Source organism: Camelina sativa, chromosome 14, assembly GCF_030686135.1.
Source record: "Camelina sativa cultivar CO46 ecotype springtype chromosome 14, ASM3068613v1".
In the NCBI taxonomy this organism is placed as follows: domain Eukaryota; kingdom Viridiplantae; phylum Streptophyta; class Magnoliopsida; order Brassicales; family Brassicaceae; genus Camelina; species Camelina sativa.
The window spans coordinates 33,651,569-33,673,985 of NC_141893.1; the positions used below are offsets into that span (position 1 = coordinate 33,651,569).

Here is a 22,417-nt window from a genome sequence, read left to right on the forward strand (position 1 = left end):
TAAATAAACAGTTAGAGCACCGGGAATTAGCAAAAGCAAACACCTTGAGTTGCTTATAAGATTTGAAAGATTTATAGCTTACATAAGTTTACCAACCTGCATATATAATTAAACATAATTTGGAATTGTTTGTTTTGACGATCTCCGATCATTATCCCATTGAAATCTATGTAATCGATCACACACACGTTCTACCTAACTAGAGGTTTTTTTCTTTTTTTTCTTTTTCTTTTGGAGTTGAGCAAAACCTACTAATGGCTTGTATAGCCGCCGGTCGAGCATCTTAACTAATCACATTACAAAACCAAAAATTCATCCCGTCACGCAGATGGAAGCCTTTCTCTATAATTGCCCCATGGTTACATTCTAACCTAACTAAACAATTAGAGCATTAAAGAGCTTTCTTGGAACTTAAGCAACTTTCCCAACTTCGAACCAAGCCCGTCGGCAATCTTATCTTTTGATCACATTACAAAGTTAAATGTTCAGCAGCTGGTAAGTTCAGATCGAGTATTCTGTCGAAGAAAATGTCTTTCTTCTCTCCCAGTACAAAATGCTAGGGCTGGGCACGAGACGGATACCCTTCAATTTTCTCATACCCTTTACCCAACCCGACTCTAACGGGTAATAGAAAAAAATTACTCGTACTCGATCCGTAAATAACGGGTACCCAGAAAAAAATAGTTAGACCCTTTAAATACCCGACCCTTTACCCTTACCCGGAAAAATGAATATCCGATAAAAAAAATTGTCAATAATCGCAATAATAATTTCATATTCCAAAATCCGAAAAGGAAAAATTCATAAATGTATACAACATATAGATCCAAAAATTAGAAAATTACAAACTTAAAAAATAAAAATAAAATATTAATTTAATTGAGCGTCGTGTATATCATTTCAATTGGACTAAATTGAACTTAAGCTTTAACTTTAACTCTATAATATATTTATAAATTAATAATAATACAAAATATTAAAGGGTATTTACGGGTCGGGTAACAAAACAGGTAAAAGGACGAGTAACGGGACGGATATTGAAAACTAAACTAATACCCTATACTCGTCCCTTACTCACGAGTAATATAATTATAATACCCTTTACTCGACCCTGAAGCTGCGGATACCCTTTTTTCGGGACGGGTACGAGCCGAGTAACGGGTCGAATACGGATAACAAGTATTAGTGCCCCGGCCTACAAAACGCCTCATTGACACCAAAGAGAAAGACAAAAAGAAGAAGAGAAAAACTTCTATATATATAAACGACTTTTTTTTTTCTGTATCTCAATGGTCGGACAAAAAGAGACAAATTAAAAAATCTCAAAAACACCAACAAAATGAAAAAAATTCAAAGATCTTGCACAGATTTTTATGTTTTTGTCTTCTATACGTACCCATTTGGTCTTTCGCCGCCGCTGCTCTTAGCTATTCTTCTCTGCAGATCTGCTTCGTAGTGTTGGAACGCAGCATCAAGAGCCTGGCAAAGAGAATCGATTAAGATCAATTTCAAACCGGACTCTTGGTTTGGCTATATAAACTGGATATAGATGGAATAAGAGTTGAAAATATAAACTTAACCGAGACATAATGTAATGCAACTCTTTCTGTATATATTGGAAGAAACTAACCTGTTGCATTGGACGAACCAGTAAAGAAACCTGATGCCGGAGATCAGATTGCACTGACTCTTTCATTGCCTGAGTTACATGGAGTTTAATATCAAGGAAACCGTACAGTATACCATATACAATAACATTCGACTTCAATCTAATTTACCCAAATTTCATTTTCTTAAACGCATTGGTACAAAGAGATTAGGATCTACTATTCTACTGTTCTAACAGATATACTCCCAGTTGTTTATTTTGTCAGAAAGACAGAAGAATATCGGAGCTTACATCGAGTTTTGAATAAGTATTGGACATTGCATCCTTCAGTTTACCAACCTGCATAATAACAAAACATCACAAGAACCCACAAAAGAGAATCGGTATAATAACTTGCTCTTGGTGTATAATAAGTAAGATTAAATGTTCATCGAGAAAGCCTAGGAATCAATGTATGTAGCAACCTTTGGGATAGGGAGATTTGAAAATTACAATAAATTACCTTGGTATGAAGATATGGGGTCGTTATCGGATAAGATGACCAAAAATGTCTTAGTAATTCTTGTATTGATGTCCAATGCTGTAGATGAAAGAAGAAAGTCCTCTTATCCATCGGCAGTACTACCCAATCTTCACTAATCAGTACATATAGAGCTTCTTGTCACTTAGGACACTGGAAAATGTCGGACTTACGTGTAGAACTTCATCCTTAGTGGACTTTGGTAATCTATCTAGAAAGCTCTCTCGTGGGTTCTTCCCAATTATATTTTTGGCAGTTGAGATAGTTCGGGTTAACGAACTGAAAACCTGAATAGAGTCAGCAATTTTTAGCTCAGGCAACAAAGCAATAAGTTATGGTTTCTTTAGTCAGCACTCAGCACACATTTTATTATGAGATAGAATAGCACCTCGAAGGAAACTTCAGGCTTAATCAACGGATCACTTAATCCTGTAGCTCTAATCTCCACAATGGATTCTTTTAGTAATCCATAAGCTTCATGGACATTTCTCTTAAATCCCTTTGCTCCTCTGGGTACATTGACGACGTTTCCTTGTTGAGATTCAAAGTAATCACGAGGATCCTGATTCCAAACAAGAAAGGGAAAGGGGATTAACGCAGCATCCATCATCAATTGTGAAAACCTTTATATTGGCAGAAATCCAAACCTTGATAGAAAGCGGGGCTAACGGGAAGTTTTGTGGTGCTTGAAGATCCTCCATTCCAGCTACACGGGACATTCTTTCCAATCTCTCCTGATTAGCGTCCTTGGTGGTCTCCCCATCAGCTTTGCTTACTAACAGGGGTAAAAATAGAGATGGATAGCAAGGTCAGATGAATATAAAATGTGGCATTGCCCATCGATTAGCACAGTAAAAAAAAGAAGCAAACGTGAAACATCAAACCTTGTTTAACCCGTGTGAGAGCCTCTGCAACAACCCTCGTATCTTCTGAATCAACATCTGCTTACCAATTGAGAGGAATATTATTGTATATTTACCAACATTTTATATTTATCGTATCTTCTGAATCAACATAAATGTTTACACTTCATGAACTGTCAACCGTTATAAAATGTTCATTAAGATGAATTCAAATGAGGTGCTTAGAGGTGTTTACCAATGCTTCTGCCTTCCAATACAACAGCAGCATGACGATTAAGATCTTGCAAAAGTGATCGTTTAAACTGGTCATTCTGTGGTTCAACAACATCCATGGTGCCATCACGCTGGATCCCGTGGTCCTGTGTTACAGGAATGTTAAATTAAGCACAATATAAGATAATTTAATACAGTATATTGTAAATAATCTTTCAACCGCATACAAAGAGCACAAAGTCAATGTTGAGATTAATGTTCTCTAGAGATCAGTTTTGAGCTACTTCTCACACATGCTAATATAAAAGTATCGGTCATGTGGATAAGCAAAAGCAGTAACTCAGAATTATCTGAAAGAAACTAAATTTCTTGATTTAACAACTCTGATCAGGTTCGCTAAGAATTCTAGAAAACAAAACATGTGACACACATGGTTACGAATTTGATTCTTAACAACGTTAGTATTGTCCCAGTTCTTGCCATACTATTTCTTTTAGGGATAGACAATACATAAACACCAACACTAAAAACATCGACGAAAGACATTTCTGTCTGAGTGAATCTGTACGGTATTAACTGAACATTGAAATCTTCTTTCAATAGAACCATTAACGCGCTATTTTGAAATTATCCAAACCTTTCACATACAGTGGTAGTTAAGTTACTTACCATAAGATGACTGTAGTCGTCTCCCTCGTCAGCCTCCATGTCAAGAGTTGGATCAACCCGTCTAATCTACAGAAATGACATTTAAATCAGATGGATATGCCACATATTTTCTTTTCAAGCAAAAGACATGGAAAATAATTAATTCATAAAAGAAAACTAACCTTTTGACGAGTTTCCCGAGCCAATATCTCATCAGGCTTCAGAAATACAGCGAGTTCCTCGTCCTCAGCAGCTTCTGCTGCAGCTACTGCCGTATTTTTGGTGCTGTAAAGATATTCTGCTCTAAAATATTTTGTCCAGAAGTCTTTTTCTGTCATCTACCGTAGGAAATAACTACCAAAGCCAGTTAAGATTCGTCTTATTTGAAGATTAAACCTATAAACAAAGATTGTCACGGTGTGCTAGTTTTGGTTACCTTACTCGGAACATAATTTATGAATGCCTGCCGTACAGCCGGCTTCTCAGCAAAAATCTGAAAGCGTAATGAAGAAAACATAAGTGAGAAAAGGACTGTAGCATGAATGAAGTAACATTTCAGTACACTTGCAATCAATGTACTGGCTATGCAAGCACAAAATATAAGGGGGGCTGAACGGCTGTTAAAAAAATTTCATATTCCTCACTTATAGTCTCACATTGGACTCTGTAAGTTCAAGCACATAAAGCAACCTGAACACCTATCAATGGATATCTGACCCAATATATGACCATCTGCGACTTCATCCCCATTAAATCGAAAAACTTATGATGACGACCTTTGAGGATCCAACTTGGATTCGGATTCAGAAACTTATAGAGCACTTATACTAATTAAAAAAAAACACAGTGAACCAAAGAGCTCACCTGAAAAATGATCTCAGGTGTCAAGTTAAACGTCACTCTATTAGTCTGAAAGAAGAAAAATGAAGAAAGTGGTTAGTAAACCAGCAGAGATTTCACATGATAATATGATATTATATCAACACATAAATGTAATTAATCCGAATACATCAGTGTAGGTGCATTGTTTCTTTCCTACAAAAGCACGTACACGAACATGGTACCATCTGCCAGGAAGGAGCTGAGAAAATGGAACCATACCCGTCCATCAGTAGATGGTTTGATGCCAGAAACCATCATGCTCTTAAGCCCGAGCTGCTGCTTTGACTTTCGGATGGAATCTTTACCAAGCAATTTCTACGATCAGAATAAAGTCAGTAACTACAACGACATTGAAGAGAACGAGAAGCAAGGGAAACAGAAAGGAAGTAACCTTCCTTGTAGCCCAGAATTCATCTTCCGTCAGGACTTTACTTTCCACAAACTGCTTATGCAATCTCTGCAGCTCACTTTATACCATGTATATATTACTCATATTAGAAGGAACTTGATGAGCCAATGAAACTTTAAACAAAAAAAGAAAAAGGCAACTCGATGTTCTGATTACGACGTACCTATTTTCTCTAAGAAGCTTGAATCGTAGCTCCAATTCTTTATTACTGAGTTGCTCGGTAGATGTCGAGACAGCTGCTTTCTTAGGCTCCTCGTCACTTTTACCAAGGGCCGCTGTTTATAGTTAAAAAAAAAAGAAAAGAAAGAAAAGGTTTACAGAAACACCACGAAAGAAACAAGAGAAATAGTTCCCAACCAATAAAAGCAAAACAAAGGCACATGGAGCTTACTGATGAAATCACGGCAAGCATGCATGTCAGGATAATTTTCAAACTCAAAGATATGATTCCTTCCCTGTAACTAAAGATGAGGAGGAAACTTCAATGAACACTGAGCTTAAAAAAATTCACATATCTTAATACTTTAAGCACAAAAATGCACAAGAGAAGAAGAGACCTGCTTGATAGTGAGATTGAGCCAAGGAGGTTTATTTGATCCTTCTTTGGTAAATTTTTGAGCTGAGAAATTGTAGAAGAAACACAATGGCAAAATTGACAACAAATCATAACGAAAACAAACTATAGGCAACATAGCACTGTGAGGAATGAGTCATGAATCATAGATTTTAACACACACAAAGAGAGAGAAGGGGGTAACATACTTATGTTCTGAGTCTGAACTTTGAGCTTTGAATCTGATTTGGGATCATTAGGGACGAAGAGCAACATCCCTTCACTCTGCGAATTTAAGAAACAGCAGTCAAACAGATATATAGATAATACAAACTCATGGGAAGGAAGGTCTTGCTTTGCTCTTGTATTGTAAAACATACAATTTTGAGAAATCCAGGAGTTCCTGGATCCTTGACAGAGCTCTTGTATTTGACTCGCTTCTCCACTTGCTCACCAGCCATCTCCAAATCGGTGGATCAAGCTATACTGGAATCTAGGTTTTATGCTCTCTATGAACGAGAACGAGAACGAGACGACGGAGAGAGAGGTGTGAGTTCGACTCCTCTGCTCTTGGGAAAGGGGCGTTTGTTTTTGGATTCGCCGAGCCCAACCAACACACCCTTTCAAAGGATCCGACCCGAATCCGGCCCATAACCACTTACTTTTTTTTTTTTTTTTTTTTTTAAATACGGTGACGTATTGAATAAATTTTGTTTCTTCCCCTCGTCCTCTGTTTTCCCTCTCGAGTCTCGATCATCTTCCTCTGATTTTTCTTGCTTCTTGCTCCATTATTCCCACCAAACTTTTCACTCTTCTACTTAAGAACCATGGCCGGAGTTCCTGCATTTCCTAGGGAACCCATTGCGTTGAATCTGAATCCCACTTCCATCATCACAAGAATTCATGCATACCATCCAAAGTTTCAGTCTTTGGCCTTTCTGATTGTTTCCGGGGGTTTGTTTATACCCTCAAACTATTTGAAAAACCATTTGGAAGAAGAAGGAAGTTACTATCTTGACATCTTTCTTGTTTGCCTGGTTTTGATCATCGGTCCAAGAGCAACGATTAGAACACGTCAAAGATTGATGGCGAGATTGGGTGATTGGGGTTTTGCTCTGATTAAGGGCGTTAGTGCTGTGGTTTCTTTCACCTTCTTCCACTGGCTAGGAAAAAAGTTAGTGGGTGACAAAGATTTGTACATTGCCATCGCCTCAGTTTCCTTCTTTCCCTATCTCTTGTCCCTCCGTGTTATCTACGAAATCACCGACGATCTTGGGATCGCACAGGGCTTTCTGATTTCAGGATGTAAGGAGTAATCCGGTCCAGAAAGAAATCAAGATGGGCTTTGAGGAGAGCAAGCCCACTGCAATTTTCCAACTGGCATTGGTCGTTAACGGTAACAAAGAGGAAAAGTCTTATGCTCCATGTTCTTTGTTCCGTACAGTCAAGAACCTGCATACAGCTCACACAACACTCCAAATGCATAACAGATATGCTCCTCTTGCGTCACCTATCTCGTGTGCTTGATGGCGACACATGTCAGAGATCAACCTTATCATTGTAATCATTAGGTTATCATGTGCTCTACTATATAAAGACACATTATGTAACTTGGGAAACAACAAGAATGAAGACATTGTTTTAAGCCGCTTACTCTGTTTCACATCTCTTGCTTTCATGGTATCAGAGCGTCAGTAGTACGATCTATGGCTCCTGATGACTCTTTCTCTTCTGCTTTGTCTATCTCTCAAGTTGTGACTCTCAAACTTACAGAGTCAAACTATCTTTTATGGAAAACTCAATTTGAGTCTTTTCTCTCACCTCAAATGCTTCTCGGCTATATCAATGGCACTATCACTCGTCCTTCAGCAACTCGGTCTGTCAGTACTACTGAACGTTCTTCTGAAGGTCCTTCTGAAGAACCAAATCCTGACTTTGCGAAGTGGGTTCGAAATGACCAGCTTGTCATGGCCTGGATCTTTGGTTCCTTGTCTGAACCAGCTCTCCGAGTAGTCTACGATATGCACTCTGCTCACGAGGTATGGATGGCTCTTGCCAAGAAATTTAATAGAGTCTCTACCACTAGGAAGTTCGAACTGCAGAACCGCTTGCGTGCTTGTGTTAAGATAGGTAGAACTATGGAGGAGTATCTTAGTGAGCTTAAGAAAATCTTTGATCAGCTAGATTCCATTGGTTTCCCTATGACTGATTTGGAGAAAATTCATGGTCTGTTGTCTGGTTTGGGAAAAGACTACGAATCTGTTATTACTGTGATAGAACACTCCATGGACTATGTTCCTGGACCTTGTTATGAAGATGTGGTGTTCAAAGTAATTGCCTTTGATGATAAACTCAATACGTATACTGCTACGTCCATGGTCACTCCTCACCTAGCATTTCAGGCTGAGAAAGGTTACTTTGATAGAGGAGGGTCAAGTAATCGAGGAGGACGTTCTGGTGGTGGATTCAGAGGTCGAGGAAATTACAACACCAAAGGTCGTGGTTTTCAACAACATAGCAGCAATCAGAATGGTCAGAACAGGCAGAACAAAACGGTGGGATCTACTCGACCGACTTGTCAGATATGTGGAAAATATGGTCATAGCGCTTTTGATTGCTACAATCGATACAATGAAGAGTATGTGCAACCAGAATTACCTACTGCTCTAGCTGCTATGCGAATCTCCGATGGTGAACAACACACCGGCAATGAATGGCTTCCTGATAGTGGTTCCACGGCTCATATCACAAACTCAACAGAGAATCTGCATCGTGCACAACCATATCAAGGTAATGATTTAGTTATGGTTGGAAATGGAGAATTCTTGCCAATCACACACATTGGATCAGTTCCTCTTCAGACCTTGTCAGGTAAATTTCTGCCACTAAAAGACGTTCTTGTTTGTCCTAATGTGACTAAGTCACTTCTCTCAGTCTCTAAACTTTGTGATGACTATCCTTGCTCTGTAAAATTTGATTCTGATGGTGTGCGTGTAAAGGACAAGCATACCAAGCAGCTCCTCACAACCGGAAACAGGAGTAAGGATCACTATGTGTTGGAAAATCCTGCAATCAGTGCCTTCTATTCAACGAGACAGCTTGCAACAAGTGATGATGTTTGGCATAACCGTTTGGGGCATCCAAGTGCAGAGATTCTTCAACACCTCTCCTCTACTGCAGCAATTTCAGTGAATAAACGCACCAACAAGCTTTGTGAGTCATGCAAGCTTGGAAAGAGTGCTCAACTACCTTTTTCTTCCTCTACCTTTGTAGCTACTAGACCACTTGAGAGATTGCACTGTGATTTGTGGGGTCCTTCTCCTGTCACTTCTACTCAAGGATTTAGATTCTATGTTATCTTTGTTGACAATCACTCAAGATATTGTTGGTTTTATCCTTTGAAGAATAAATCAGATTTCTACTCAGTTTTTCTACTTTTCCAAAGACTTGTTGAGAATCAGTTTAGTCAGAAAATCAAGATGTTTCAGTGTGATGGAGGAGGAGAGTTTGTCAGCACTCAATTTGTAACTCACCTTGAAAACAATGGAATCAAACAATTAATTTCATGTCCTCACACGCCACAACAGAATGATTTAGCAGAAAGAAAACATCGACATCTAACTGAACTGGGGCTCAGCATGATGTTTCAGAGTAAGGTTCCACAAAGTTACTGGGTTGAGGCATTCTTCACATCTAACTACCTCAGCAATCTATTACCAACCTCTATCATCAAGGTTCCTTAGAGTCTTTGGAAGTACTTGCTATCCCACACTGCGTGCTTATGGTTCTAACAAATTTGATCCTAAGTCACTGAAGTGTGTCTTTCTCGGCTACAATGAGAAATACAAAGGGTATAAATGTGTTTATCCTCCAACAGGTCGGGTTTACATAAGTCGTCATGTTCTTTTTGATGAGCAAGCCTATCCTTTTGAAGCTGAGTACTTCAATCTGATTCCCCAAGCAACAACATCGCTACTCTCTGCTTGGCAACAAAGTTTTTTGTCCCCACAAATCACAAACACTACAATTTGTCCTTCATCTCACAATCCTGTGACAGTAACTGACTCTGCAGTTTGTGTAATATCTGCTTATGTGCCAATCGCGACACAAGAGACTGTCAGCTCTGAAACAGAGTCGCCTGCTGTTCCTACCAATTCTGAATCTTCTCTCGTCAATACTGATATTGATGACTCTTCTTCCTCACATTCTCATAAGGCTCCACTGTTTACAGTTGATGATTTTCCTTCACTTCAAGCACCTACAGTCAACGATCATAGTATGGTCACAAGAGGCAAAGAAGGAGTGCGTAAGCCAAATCCAAAGTATGCCCTTCATGTCACTCATACAACAGAAAAAGAGCCAAAAACAGTTGCCTCTGCACTTAAACATCCCGGTTGGACAGCTGCTATGGGTGATGAAGTTGAGTCTTTTGTTGAAACAAACACGTTCACATCAGTCCCGCATCAGCCAGATATGAATGTTTTAGGCTGCAGGTGGGTCTTTCGAACGAAGCTTAAAGCTGATGGAAGTTTAGACAGACTTAAAGCTCGTCTGGTTGCCAAAGGCTACGATCAGGAGGAAGGAGTGGACTTTCTTGAGACATACAGTCCAGTAGTCAGAACTGCCACTGTTCTTTTGGTTCTTCATGCTGCTACAACTTATAACTGGGAGATAAAACAACTTGATGTTCAAAATGCCTTTCTCCATGGAGATTTAACAGAAACAGTTTATATGAAACAGCCCCCAGGTTTTGTTGATCCTGAAAATCCATCACATGTTTGGAAGTTAAAAAAAGTCGTCTATGGGTTGAAGCAGGCCCCCAGAGCCTGGTTTGACAAATTCAGCACCTTCTTACTAAACTTTGGCTTTGAATTCAGTTTCAAGGATCCGTCCTTGTTTGTGTATCTCAAGGACAACAACATCATCATCCTATTACTATATGTTGATGATATGGCTTTAACAGGCAACAACCCGAAGTTGATCAGTGACCTGCTCCAATCGCTGAACCAAGAGTTTCGCATGAAGGATTTGGGACGATTAAGTTATTTTCTCGGCATACAGGCTCACTATCATCCTGGAGGCTTGTTTCTCAACCAACATAAATATGCTGAAGATTTGCTTCTCGCTGCAGGCATGGCTGACTGTGCTCCTGCCAATACCCCTTTACCTCTTGAGCTACAAAATGTTCAAGGTCAAGAAGAAACGTTTGATCAACCTACGTTGTTTTGAAGTTTGGCTGGTAAACTCCAATATCTCACTCTTACTCGACCAGACATACATTTTGCTGTCAATCACATATGTCAACGAATGCACACACCTACTGTTGCTGACTTCAATCTGCTCAAGCGAATCATCCGGTACATAAAAGAAACTGCTGATTACGGCATCAACTTCTCTGCAAATGCAAACTTTACACTACGAGCCTACAGTGACAGTGATTATGCTGGCTGTCCAACTACTAGTCGTTCAACTGGTGGATTCTGCACGTTTTTAGGCACCAACCTCATCTCTTGGTCTGCTAAACGTCAGACCTCTGTTTCTCGTAGCTCAACAGAAGCCGAATACCGCTGTTTGTCAGACACTGCTGCTGAAGTGAACTGTTTAATGGATCTGCTGCAAAACATTGGAATGCCTGTTACTCACGCTCCAGAGTTATATTGTGACAATTTGTCTGCAGTCTACCTCTCTGCCAATCCAACTCTGCACAAGAAGACCAAACATTTCAAAGTTCATTACCATTATGTCCGAGAACAGGTTGCAGAAGGTTCATTGATTGTCTATCACATTCCTGCGAAGCATCAACTCGCAGATATATTCACCAATTCTTTGCCGCTTCAAGCATTCACGGATCTTCGCTACAAACTTGGTGTGGTTAGTCCTCCCACCCAAAGTTTGCGGGGGGGATGTAAGGAGTAATCTGGTCCAGAAAGAAATCAAGATGGGCTTTGAGGAAAGCAAGCCCACTGCAATTTGCCAACTGGCATTGGTTGTTAACGGTAACAAAGAGGAAAAGTCTTATGCTCCATGTCCTTTGTTCCGTACAGTCAAGAACCTGCATACAGCTCACACAACACTCCAAATGCAGAACAGATATGCTCCTCTTGCGTCACCTATCTCGTGTGCTTGATGGTGACACTTGTCAGAGATCAACCTTATCATTGTAATCATTAGGTTATCATGTGCTCTACTATATAAATACACATTATGTAACTTGGGAAACAACAAGAATGAAGACATTGTTTTAAGCCGCTTACTCTGTTTCACATCTCTTGCTTTCACAGGATACACCTTGTTGCTCCGAGACTACCCTGAACTTCCTAATACTATCTATATCAGTTCTGCGTTTACGCTTCTACTAGCCATCATGAACACGGCGCAGCCACCGCCGAACCAGCGTTACGACGAAATCCAACTGGATCCGACAGAGATGCCACCACTGGAAGATGATCATGAACAAGAATCCCAAGATTTACCAGCACTACTCATTGTGCGCATTAGCAATCCCGTCCCTGCGATTCAGCCAGTTCCGGCGCTTGCACCGTCCAACCACAAAGCTGGACATGGCGGTTGGGCCCTACCCGAGAGCTGGAGATGGCGTTTAGCCCGGCCCTATAGTACCAATTGGCGATTGAACCGGCCCAATAGTATGAGTTGGTGACTTGCTTTTGTTGGAGAAACTAGTTCATCATAGTACTATACATAGAAGAACATTTTTTTTTTTTTTGGCATTGGCTTCAAAGCCTTCAATTGTAGTTGAAAGAAATCTTTTACCAGGATCAATAGATTCAATACAATGTATGATAGAGTATTATATCGCTGATCGCATGTTACTTATGGAAAGAGTGGGAAACAATGTGATGGATATGCAATAAGGTAGTCCAGAAAGTTAGGTGTGAGACATTGTATCGTTTAATTCACATGTACTGCGCTACGTACAAAAAAAAAAGCAGTGGAGAGATCATCTGAGTTATGAAGAGTTTTTAAACAATGTAGAGAAGTCAAATGGTTTGTTTGCTCTAGAGCCTGAACCACATCTCACCCTTTCCGGAGGATTTATATGCTTCTATGTCTCCACAAATGACCATTGTTCTCTGCACAAGCACTACTTCGTGTCTTTTGACTTTTTTGGGGTTCAACATTGTTTAGTCAACGTAAGTTGGACGTTTATTTTATTTTATATCCATTCAAGAAATTGGATTTTTTTTTGTTTATAAACTTTTTGTATTGCTCTCTATTTTTTATTCTGGTTTAATTTTATAATTCAAAACATGTAAAAAGATAGAAAATTTTGAGGAAGTTCCGTTTTTTTCTGACTGATATCCTTTTTGTTATAAGTTTGTTAATATATAGATTTTATCTATGTGCCTATGTGGAAGAATATAGTTGGTCATGTGATAAATGAACAAAAATAATTATTAGGGGCTTCAAAATCAGAGTAAACCCTTTGTTAGTGCACACTGCATAGAAAGAAACCCTATTTCTCCTATCACAAAACAACCACAAAGAGAAATGATGATGACTCTTGAGAGGAGGACGTGGAAAGTAATAGCCCTGTTGTCTCTATTCACAATCTCCATATCACTCTACAGCCTCTGTCTTTTATCTTCGTGTTCGTTCTGGTACGCGGCCATGGGTGCCACAATCTTGTACGTGGCGTTGCTGCTCATCTCGCACTTGGGCACCAATATCCGCATCTACAAGGAAGAAGAGCCTCCTCTACCTGCTACACGAGCGACCTACTCTGTAATTCTTATTGCAGCCATGTTTTATTTCCCTTACTATTACTCCACCATCCATGTCTTGATGTACGTATGCTCCATGTTTGCCTTTGGTATCGCCATATTCCAGCTCAATTCCCCCATGGACACTAAACACGCTTTCTCCACCTTATTCTTTGGTTTCTACTTTGCTTTCGAGGGATTTGGGATTGGTAATTGGCCAGATTCACAGCGTTCCTTTTGGTGGGTTATTGTGTTTACTATTCTGTTTGCAAAGCTCATCTTCCCCATTAATGGCATCTATTTTTAGAGTATCAATCTGATTTGAATTGGTAATTTTGATGTATCCTCTACAATATCTTGCTCTGATTCTTTTTCCATTTCACTTCATTCAAGATTTTCTTTTTATACGTGATGGTTTTTAAGTATAGAGAGAAGACTAAAGAGGCCCCATGCTCTCTCTCTCTCTCTCTCTCTCTCTCTCTCTCTAGTGTGCCCGCTAGCTATATGGCGTAGAACAAGTTCTGGACAGGCTTAAGTCATCTCTCTAGCCTGTCAATTCTCTTTTGAGTCACTGATAATAGTTATCAGTGTTGTTGTGGTGATCACCATCTGCATCCAGAATCCAGACCACTCCTCTGAAGTAGTGCCACTATGGTTGAAAGTCCAAGTTATTGTTCTTCATCATCACAGCAAAGTTAGGGACCTAGGGTCCTGCAGCGCCTTGTCGTGTAATAAAAAACTAGTCAATTATCAACAGCTCGAGGTAAAACACAACATTGGTGAAAGGTTTCATTCACTATTTGCTCTCAACCAATTGTTGGGTGAGTAGGTATACAGAGGTCACTTCAACTACGGATGAAGAACATGCTAAATACTTGGAGAGGATCTTGGAAGAACAACACAAATCTCATAAAACTGATGGCATCCATATGATCCAATAAGAGAAATATATATACTGCCAAATTCCTTTAGTTATTTACAAAAGAATCAATCAACAAATTATTTTAGATGGAATTTTGCAGCCAATAATACAAAGAATGTTGAAAGTGAAGTTAAAGAAAAGATCCACCACGACCTACTACATGTTATATTTGGCATATATGTAAACCTTCCTAATCCTATCAACCACCTCTAATCCTAACTTATAGTAAGCAGCTGCTGAAGAGACGTAAAATATTAAACTCCTCCTTTTGCTTCATTATAGTCTTCCTTTAATTTACTCAAATAGTCTACAAATGAATCACTACTGATCGTAGCTCTCTGTTTCCACTCTGTTTTCGAAGGCATAGCAATTGGGATCTCAGAGACTTAACCAGATACTTGGAGAGCTCTATGGACAATAACACTCCACAAGATATTTGCAGCTATCGCCATGGGAATTGCTCTCCTCCGTATGATCCCTGACCGTCCTTTATTCTCCTCAGTCACATATTCTTTCGCATTCGCCATCTCGAGCCCAGTCCGTGTAGCGATCGGGATAGTCATCGATGCAACCACTCAAGGGTCGGTCGCTGATTGGATATTCACGGTTTCGATGAGCTTGGCGTGTGGGGTTTTTGTGTAGTGTCTGTGAACCATTTGTTGGCAAAAAGGTATACACCAAACAGGAAGGTTCACGTCGATGAGCCTTGTTATTAGTTTTTGGCTGTGTTGTTTGGAGTTATTGTCATCGCCATTGTAATGATATGGGACACTTGAAAGAAAGAAAAAAACACAAATTGTTTCAAAATATTATTGATAAATCGAACATACACAAATTTTTTCTGGTTTGTAATTTTGTAAAGAAAGGTTGTTTGGTTTTGGATCATTAATATGCATTTTTCACCATTCCTTTCTTTAGACTTAACTACTTCGGCCAATGATAAGAGTTGTATCCAAACGGTGCGGATAACCGTAATTATTTGAGATAACCGTAAGTATACAAAAGTACTTCATGGTGGAAATGTATGCGGTGAGACTTGAGAGGGGGAAAACAATAAAATAAAATGAACTGGTAAATTCTCTATTTATTGTTGCTGTTGAAAAGCTAATTTACTCTTTCCAACATCAACAATAAAGTAGAGAATTTTCCAATTAATTTTATTTTACTAAACTCAACTTCTCTATCCATTCTCTATCCATTCAAAAGCTGATGACAACAAAACCAAATCATTGAAGCTAAATGAACTTTGCCCAGAATATGTATTTGTGGTTTCAAATGCTTTGGCACCTAAGGTGATTGGTGTTATGGAATTATCTCGGTCATACCACATAATAATGTATAAAATGAAATCTAAGGTGAAATATTAGTTTCTAAAAACAATATAATACATAATTTTTAAAAAATAAAGAAAAATAAAATTTATGACTAAACTCAACTTAAATAATTTAAGATAAAGGTATTGTATAGGTCACACTTTCTCTTGTGAAATTATGTAAAAAAAATTGAAATTTTCAAAACATTACAATTCATTTTAATAAATAATTAAATAATCAATGATCACAATATTCATAAGTTTTACAACAAAATATACAAAAAGTGAAATGTAAGTCGTTAAAAAACTAATATGTATTATGTTAGTATATTTCAAGATAAATACCTATTTTCAAGTAGAACTACAACTTTATAAGAGCTCGGAAGCTTCTATCACAAGAGAAGCAGTACAAAATGATAACTGCTATATGACTCTCCAAATCCTCCTTTCTATTAATCGATCTAAGGACGATGTCTTCAATCTTCTTTAGTTGCATTATATAATTACTGAAATAATCACTAAGCAATACAAAAAAGTTTTTTTAGTTGAATCTTTTTTCTTTTAATAATAATAATTATCACAATTTATTGCATATTAATTCCTTAAAATGTAACTCCCATGATGTTTGACAAAAATTCAAAAAAAAAATCAACATATTAATACACTTTAATGTATTAATTTCATACAATTTATGTTATACGAAAAACAAGAAAAAAACACAAAGAAAATCTATGGCATATTTAGCTCCAATGATGTTTAACCAAAACAAAAAAAACCTGATAACCTCCCATGATCCTAATGATATATTGATATCACAACTTTCTCTATAAATAACAAGACAAATTCTTCATCAAACATTATATTCTACCTCTCACATAAATTTTTAAATTTAGTAATATAATTTTTTTATTGAACTAAAATATTTTTATTTTTTCTTTCGTTTATGTGACTTTTGTAGGTTTTGAAACATATAAGTAGAGTCAAAATTTTGGAGCATATATGAAAAGGCTAGAAGAAGAAGGTCTAAGGCGTATGACATATTCTCACTAATAGAAGAAGAGACACAAGGTCTTTCGTATCTTCTTCACTTTTTGTTTTTACTTTTTGTTCATGTTTTGAAATTAGTAAAAGTTGTTCATAATGCTTATTTTGTATATCAATATAGTATTTTGCTTCTTTTGATCTATTTGATATATTTTAAATATATAAATGTAATTATAGATAATAATTCATGAAATCTAATAAATTTTTAGTTTACAATTAATATATTTTAGTTCCTACCGCCTCATATCACTTGTGTAAACAATGTTCCTACAAAGAGCTAATATATATAAGTTGTTGACAAATAAATAAAATAATATATCTTACTTACAATATTAATGTTAACTATTATTGATTATAGTTTTTCCATGAAGAGCATTGGAAAAAATGTGGCGTTCGGAAGTCGAGAAATAGAGAGACTCATCAATAAAAAGGGCCAGCAGAAGATGCGCTGTGAGAGCCACTTGCCAGCACTGGATATGATCGCTGCTGCTAAGAACGGTCTTTTGGCCCGTCTGAAGACAAAGATACAAAAATAGTCGTGCAGCTTTTGGCAGATGAACTCCTCTTCTGATTTATCAAGCACCTCTAGATTACTTGTTTACATTTTCTTTGTTCTGTGATCTTTTACATCTATGTACATAAACGACCAACAAATCCCTTTAGCACAAAAAAATTAGTGTCCACAAATGTTCTTGTATAAATAATAATAACAATAGCACACATAATAATACCCATTCTGATTTCCCTTAAAATCCTTTCCAGGTACCGAGGACTTCGTGGAAGACTTCAGAAATCAAATCTCTGTCTGCACATTGCATGAATATGTTGAACTCATCTCGGATCTCAAATATCTTACCAAACTTCACAAGATACCTCATGCAGCTAGCCTTCAGTTCAGGTAACTGATATAGATATGCATTCTGTAGCCTCTCCAGCACATTCTTTGTGTCGATATCGTCTAGAAGACTCAAGTGGCACGCTTCTTTCAAATCAGCAATATCATACTTATCAGCTGCTTGGAGGAGTGCTAATCTGTGTATAAGAAAGTCTTCGTTCTGGATATTGCCGTAGATATAACTGAGAAAAGCTTGGCAAGCATCAAGTGGCATGTCCAGTATGTTTATTTCTGACAGCTCTTTCTCTTTCAGGTCATGTAAAAACATGCTGCGGAAAACAGGTGAACGAGCAGCAAGAACAGCTCGGTGAGCACCAATGCTTCCACCAGCTGCATTGATCATTATGTCTGTGTAAATGCTTTCTGTCAACATACGTCCTAGGGATGTTACCGCTGTTGCTTTCGATTGATTCTCAGTTGAACCGTCTGCCCAGATAGAGTAAAATTCTCCACTCTGCCAATTCAGGTAAAACATCAACAACTCAACACATATGTTCCTACAAATATCTCTTAAGACAGACACTTACATCTTGAGACAGAACCTTCAAGTCAAGGAACTCAACGTCGATGATGATTTTTCCAGTTAAGGGAACTTCAATCGTCCAAAGAAAATCTTCGTTTGTCTTAATCCGCTTATCAATTACTTCTGCATTCGAGTAAAATAATTAAAGAAACCAGAGTCAGCATTCTGATTTCATATTTTTATTTTTTGAAACAGAAACAAAAGGGAAATCATATAATCAAACTATTGGATGAAACAAACAAGTTCATCTCTACTACCTGGATGAGATAAAGCTTTCCTATCACCAGCAGAAGAGATAACACGAAGAGCAAAGGAAGCAAGTGGTGGATTGTCTCTGGTAAGGTTTGATACCTCTGGATACAACTTAACATTTAATAGCGTCTTGCTTTTCTCTACAGACAAGTGCCTTCAAATCAAAAAAAAAAAAAAAAAAAAAAAAAAAAAAACCCAAATTGTCAAAAATCTATCTTATTATCATTACCAAACACATCAATTACAAAGAAAAAGGTGTCCACTTTACTCATTCATCATGTCGGATCGTAATTGGTCAGGTGAAAAAAAAAGAGAGAAGGAGAGTGAAGAGAGATACCAATTCCAAAGACCCATCTTGAAAGGATCGGACTTGCGGTAAGTGGAGGAAGAAAGGTTGTGGATTCGCCATTGGGCGAGTCTAGAAATGGTGTCTACTCTGTAAGCAGAATCAGTCATCCTAGCGAAAGCCAAAGCCGCAGTGATGTCATGGATACAATCCAACAAACCCTCCAGCAGATTCTCCCCTGATTTTCCCAGGTTTGCTCTTTTCTTCGCTTCTTACCATATATATACAAAAGTTACCCTCTTCTTCTTCTCCTTACAGATCAAATAGTTTTAGAATCTATCTCTATGCGAGTGATCTTAGGTTATGGAGAGAGAGAGAGAGAGAGAGGGAGGATTTGGTTTGATGAGAGTTTTACATGAAGATTTGTGCATACACTCTCACATATACAAACCTATATGCATATGTGAGTGTGCAAGCGAACACAATCAAAGAGAGAAGGCTTGAGATTTGGGGTTAAGGAGAGGAAACCTCAATTGTTTAATGAAGGAATCATTAGCTTTTTTTCTTGGATTGGTAAAAATAACGGGGAAGCAAAGTCAGTGTTTTGGCTTTTACGTCATTCGAAGGGTTCGTTTGCTTTTGGTTGAGGGAGAGACAGAGAGAGTAAAGTGTTTGGTGTTATGTTCTTTTGCCTTATTATTTGTCTAGCTGGGACAGTCGTATGGGGCGTGTGTCTCATTTATTGGAGACTCTTGTCTCCAAACTAATTTCAGACTTTAGGTTCATAGATAGATACTTCAAATTTTCCTGGATTAGATATGGGTTTTAAATTACATAATTGACCCCATGCATTATCCTTTTCTTAAGAAAATTAGACCAGCTAGAGATTGATCTGATGGTTTATACATACATAGTCTTGGTGCTGATTAGAAAGATCTTGACTGATTAAAAAAACTAACTACTTTAATTATATAGATTGTGAGATTAGCTGATAGGAGTGTGATGGAAGCAATTGGAATTTTTTGTGCTTTCGGGGTACCTTTAAATAATTTATTTATGCATATAATTATGTAAAAACATATTTGCGTGACAAAGAAGAATTTGCATAGATTAATGTGTAAGTATTCTTTTCAGCTCACACTCATAGATTTGCGTGCATTCCTATGTCAACTTGGTTTTCTTTGCCTACTCTCTCTTATCAACTTATGGTTTTTTCTATTTTTACCTCTAAACTAAAGGAACTCTATATTTTCCCACACTAATGTAGAGTACTTGAAGATGTGGGGTTCAGACCATCGTCCTCTCCTTGCATCAATACTAACACGTCCAAAAAAGTATTTGAGAAGGTTTCTGTTTGACAAGAGGTGGATTGGTAAGCCAGGCCTCAAAGAGGCGGTGTTAGACGGATGGGGAGGTGATGAAATATACGTCGAACGATCCATTATGAAAAAAATCCAGAATTGCAAACGAGCTATCTCCTTTTGGAAGAAACATAATCAAACAAATTCAGAAAAATTGATTAAAGATCTCCAAAAAAAGATTGATGAGACCTATGAAGATGATCAAGCATCGTCGGAAACTCTCCTCAACCTAAAATGGCACTCTGTGAGGCCTATAGGGAAGAAGAAGCATACTGGCACCAAAAAAGCAGAGAACTTTGGCTTGCAGAAGGAGATAAAAATACAAAATTCTTCCACGCTTCCACAAAACAAAGAAGGGCAAGGAACAAGATCAGTGGTATCCTTAATCAACTTGGAGTTTCGGTTGACACAGAAGAAGGGATAGAAAAAGTAGCGGTGGCGTATTTTGACAATCTATTTTCTTCCTCGAATGCGAGCGACCCTACATTGGCCATAAAGGATGTACCTACATTGGTCACACCTGACATGAATGAGCATCTCACAAAAGAAATCTCAGAAGAGGAGGTCAAACGAGCTTTGTTCTCCCTGAATCCGGGAAAGGCTCCAGGACCGGATGGGATGACTGCTTTGTTCTTCCAAAATTTTTGGGAAACCATAAAAGACGATCTCACTAAGATGGTGAAGAACTTCTTTAGCTCAGGAATTTTTGATGGCAAGCTAAATGAGACAAATATATGTTTAATCCCGAAAGGAGAACGACCTCGTGAAATGTCAAGATTTCGCCCTATTAGCTTGTGTAATGTGAGCGATAAGGTCATCTCAAAAATTCTGAGCTTACGTCTCAAGAAGTTTTTGCCGGAACTTATATCCGAGACCCAATCTGCCTTTGTGTCAGGAAGATTAATCACAGATAATATCCTCATTGCTCAAGAAAACTTCCATGCCCTCCGTTCTAATCAGGCCAACCGGAAAAAATTTATGGAAATAAAAACGGACATGAGTAAAGCTTATGATAGGGTGGAATGGAATTTCTTAAGAGCTTTGATGGAAAAAAATGGGATTTGATCAAAAATGGGTGGGTTGGATAATGCAATGCATTACTTCCGTCTCCTACCGTATTTTGATCAATGGAGATCCCAAGGGACGAATTAGGCCAACACGTGGGATTCGTCAGGGGGACCCAATCTCTCCATACCTATTTATACTTTGTACTGAGGCCTTAATTGCTCAAATTAGGAACGCAGAAAGAGAGGGAAAGATCCAGGGTTTACGTATTTCGAACGCAAGCCCACGTGTTTCCCACTTACTTTTCGCAGACGACAGTTTATTCTTCTGCAGAGACGATCCTCAGCAATGCAAGGAAATTATCGATATAATCCGCTTTTATGGTGAAGCGTCTGGACAAGAAATTAACTTCTCCAAATCTTCTATCATGTTTGGAACCGAGGTCCCGTCCCATATACGTCAAGAGATCAAATCTATTGTTGGGATAGCACAAGAAGGAGGCATGGGTACATACTTGGGTCTCCCTGAGAAGATTCATGGGTCAAAGGCACAAGTCTTTGCATTCGTGAGGGATAGACTCCATAAGAAGGTAAACTTATGGACTTCGAAATTTCTATCCAAGGGAGGCAAGGAAATCCTGATCAAATCAGTGGCGCAAGCAATTCCGACATATGTAATGTCGTGTTTTCTCTTACCAAAAGCTATATGCTCAAAACTAACTAGCGCGATAGCCAATTTCTGGTGGAGCAATAAAGCAGACAGTAAAGGACTACACTGGATATCGTGGAAGCAATTGTGTACTCAACTTTCGGAAGGTGGGCTAGGCTTTAGAACACTACAAGAAATTAATCTTGCCCTTTTGGCAAAGCAACTATGGAGATTGCTGAGATATCCAGATTCCCTTCTTAGCCGAGTTCTAAAAGGGAGATACTTTCGATATTGTAGTCCATTAGAGATACAAGTATCAAATCGACCTTCGTATGGCTGGAGGAGCATGTTGGCAGCAAAGCAGGTTCTTTCGTACGGAATTCGTAAGACCATAAGCTCGGGTTTTAATACGTGCATCTGGACTGAACCATGGATCCCAGATACGCCAGCACGGCCACCCCAAAGTTTAACTAGTGAGAGAAATCCTTTGATTTGTGTTAACACCTTGATAGATTTCAACACAAAAAAGTGGAAAATTGAACGTCTTCGGGAACTCTTCCCCCCGAAAGAAATTACCCTTATTTTGGGGATTAAACCGAGCTTGAATGCCTCGAGGGACGGCTATTCTTGGACTCTGACAAAGTCTGGAAAATTATACCGTTAAATCGGGATACGAAGCCGCGAGAGCTATCTCTCGCCCTGCTTGCGACCTCCCTTCTCAGGGACCTAGTGTTACGACACTTAAGGCGCA

At 38.4% G+C, this 22,417-nt stretch overlaps 3 protein-coding genes across 9 annotated transcripts; 1 reads left to right on the plus strand and 2 right to left on the minus strand.

Moving 5' to 3' along the window:
* Positions 1-1,239: 1,239 nt before the first annotated feature.
* LOC104744181 (general transcription and DNA repair factor IIH subunit TFB1-1-like) lies at positions 1,240-6,899 on the minus strand. 7 transcript variants are annotated; one of them, XM_087483690.1, is made up of 20 exons: positions 6,078-6,899; positions 5,907-5,982; positions 5,702-5,763; positions 5,536-5,605; positions 5,308-5,419; positions 5,127-5,202; positions 4,955-5,050; positions 4,718-4,762; positions 4,290-4,346; positions 4,036-4,207; positions 3,875-3,940; positions 3,228-3,351; positions 3,014-3,070; positions 2,777-2,904; positions 2,518-2,691; positions 2,303-2,416; positions 2,112-2,189; positions 1,901-1,948; positions 1,631-1,699; positions 1,240-1,479 (listed from the first exon to the last, which is right to left on the minus strand). In XM_087483690.1, exons 10-20 carry the CDS (start codon positions 4,189-4,191, stop codon positions 1,387-1,389), a joined length of 1,107 nt encoding a protein of 368 aa, XP_087339816.1. In that variant the 5' UTR covers positions 4,192-4,207; positions 4,290-4,346; positions 4,718-4,762; positions 4,955-5,050; positions 5,127-5,202; positions 5,308-5,419; positions 5,536-5,605; positions 5,702-5,763; positions 5,907-5,982; positions 6,078-6,899; the 3' UTR covers positions 1,240-1,386. The 7 variants fall into 7 exon arrangements, with proteins under 7 accessions (XP_087339816.1, XP_087339814.1, XP_087339813.1 ...); XM_087483688.1 differs by having other exon boundaries at positions 4,036-4,191; positions 5,536-5,599; positions 6,078-6,285; XM_087483687.1 differs by having other exon boundaries at positions 4,036-4,191; positions 6,078-6,285.
* A 6,253-nt stretch (positions 6,900-13,152) lies between these two features.
* Positions 13,153-13,725, plus strand: LOC147928978 (uncharacterized). The gene has a single exon (XM_087486347.1). The coding sequence runs from the start codon at positions 13,207-13,209 to the stop codon at positions 13,723-13,725; it is 519 nt and encodes a 172-aa protein (XP_087342473.1). The 5' UTR covers positions 13,153-13,206.
* Positions 13,726-17,241: 3,516 nt separating this feature from the next.
* LOC104743015 (BTB/POZ domain-containing protein At1g55760) lies at positions 17,242-19,412 on the minus strand. Its single transcript, XM_010464133.3, has 5 exons — positions 18,704-19,412; positions 18,372-18,520; positions 18,119-18,237; positions 17,428-18,045; positions 17,242-17,326 (listed from the first exon to the last, which is right to left on the minus strand). Exons 1-4 carry the CDS (start codon positions 18,820-18,822, stop codon positions 17,443-17,445), a joined length of 990 nt encoding a protein of 329 aa, XP_010462435.1. The 5' UTR covers positions 18,823-19,412; the 3' UTR covers positions 17,242-17,326; positions 17,428-17,442.
* Between the last annotated feature and the right edge of the window lie 3,005 nt (positions 19,413-22,417).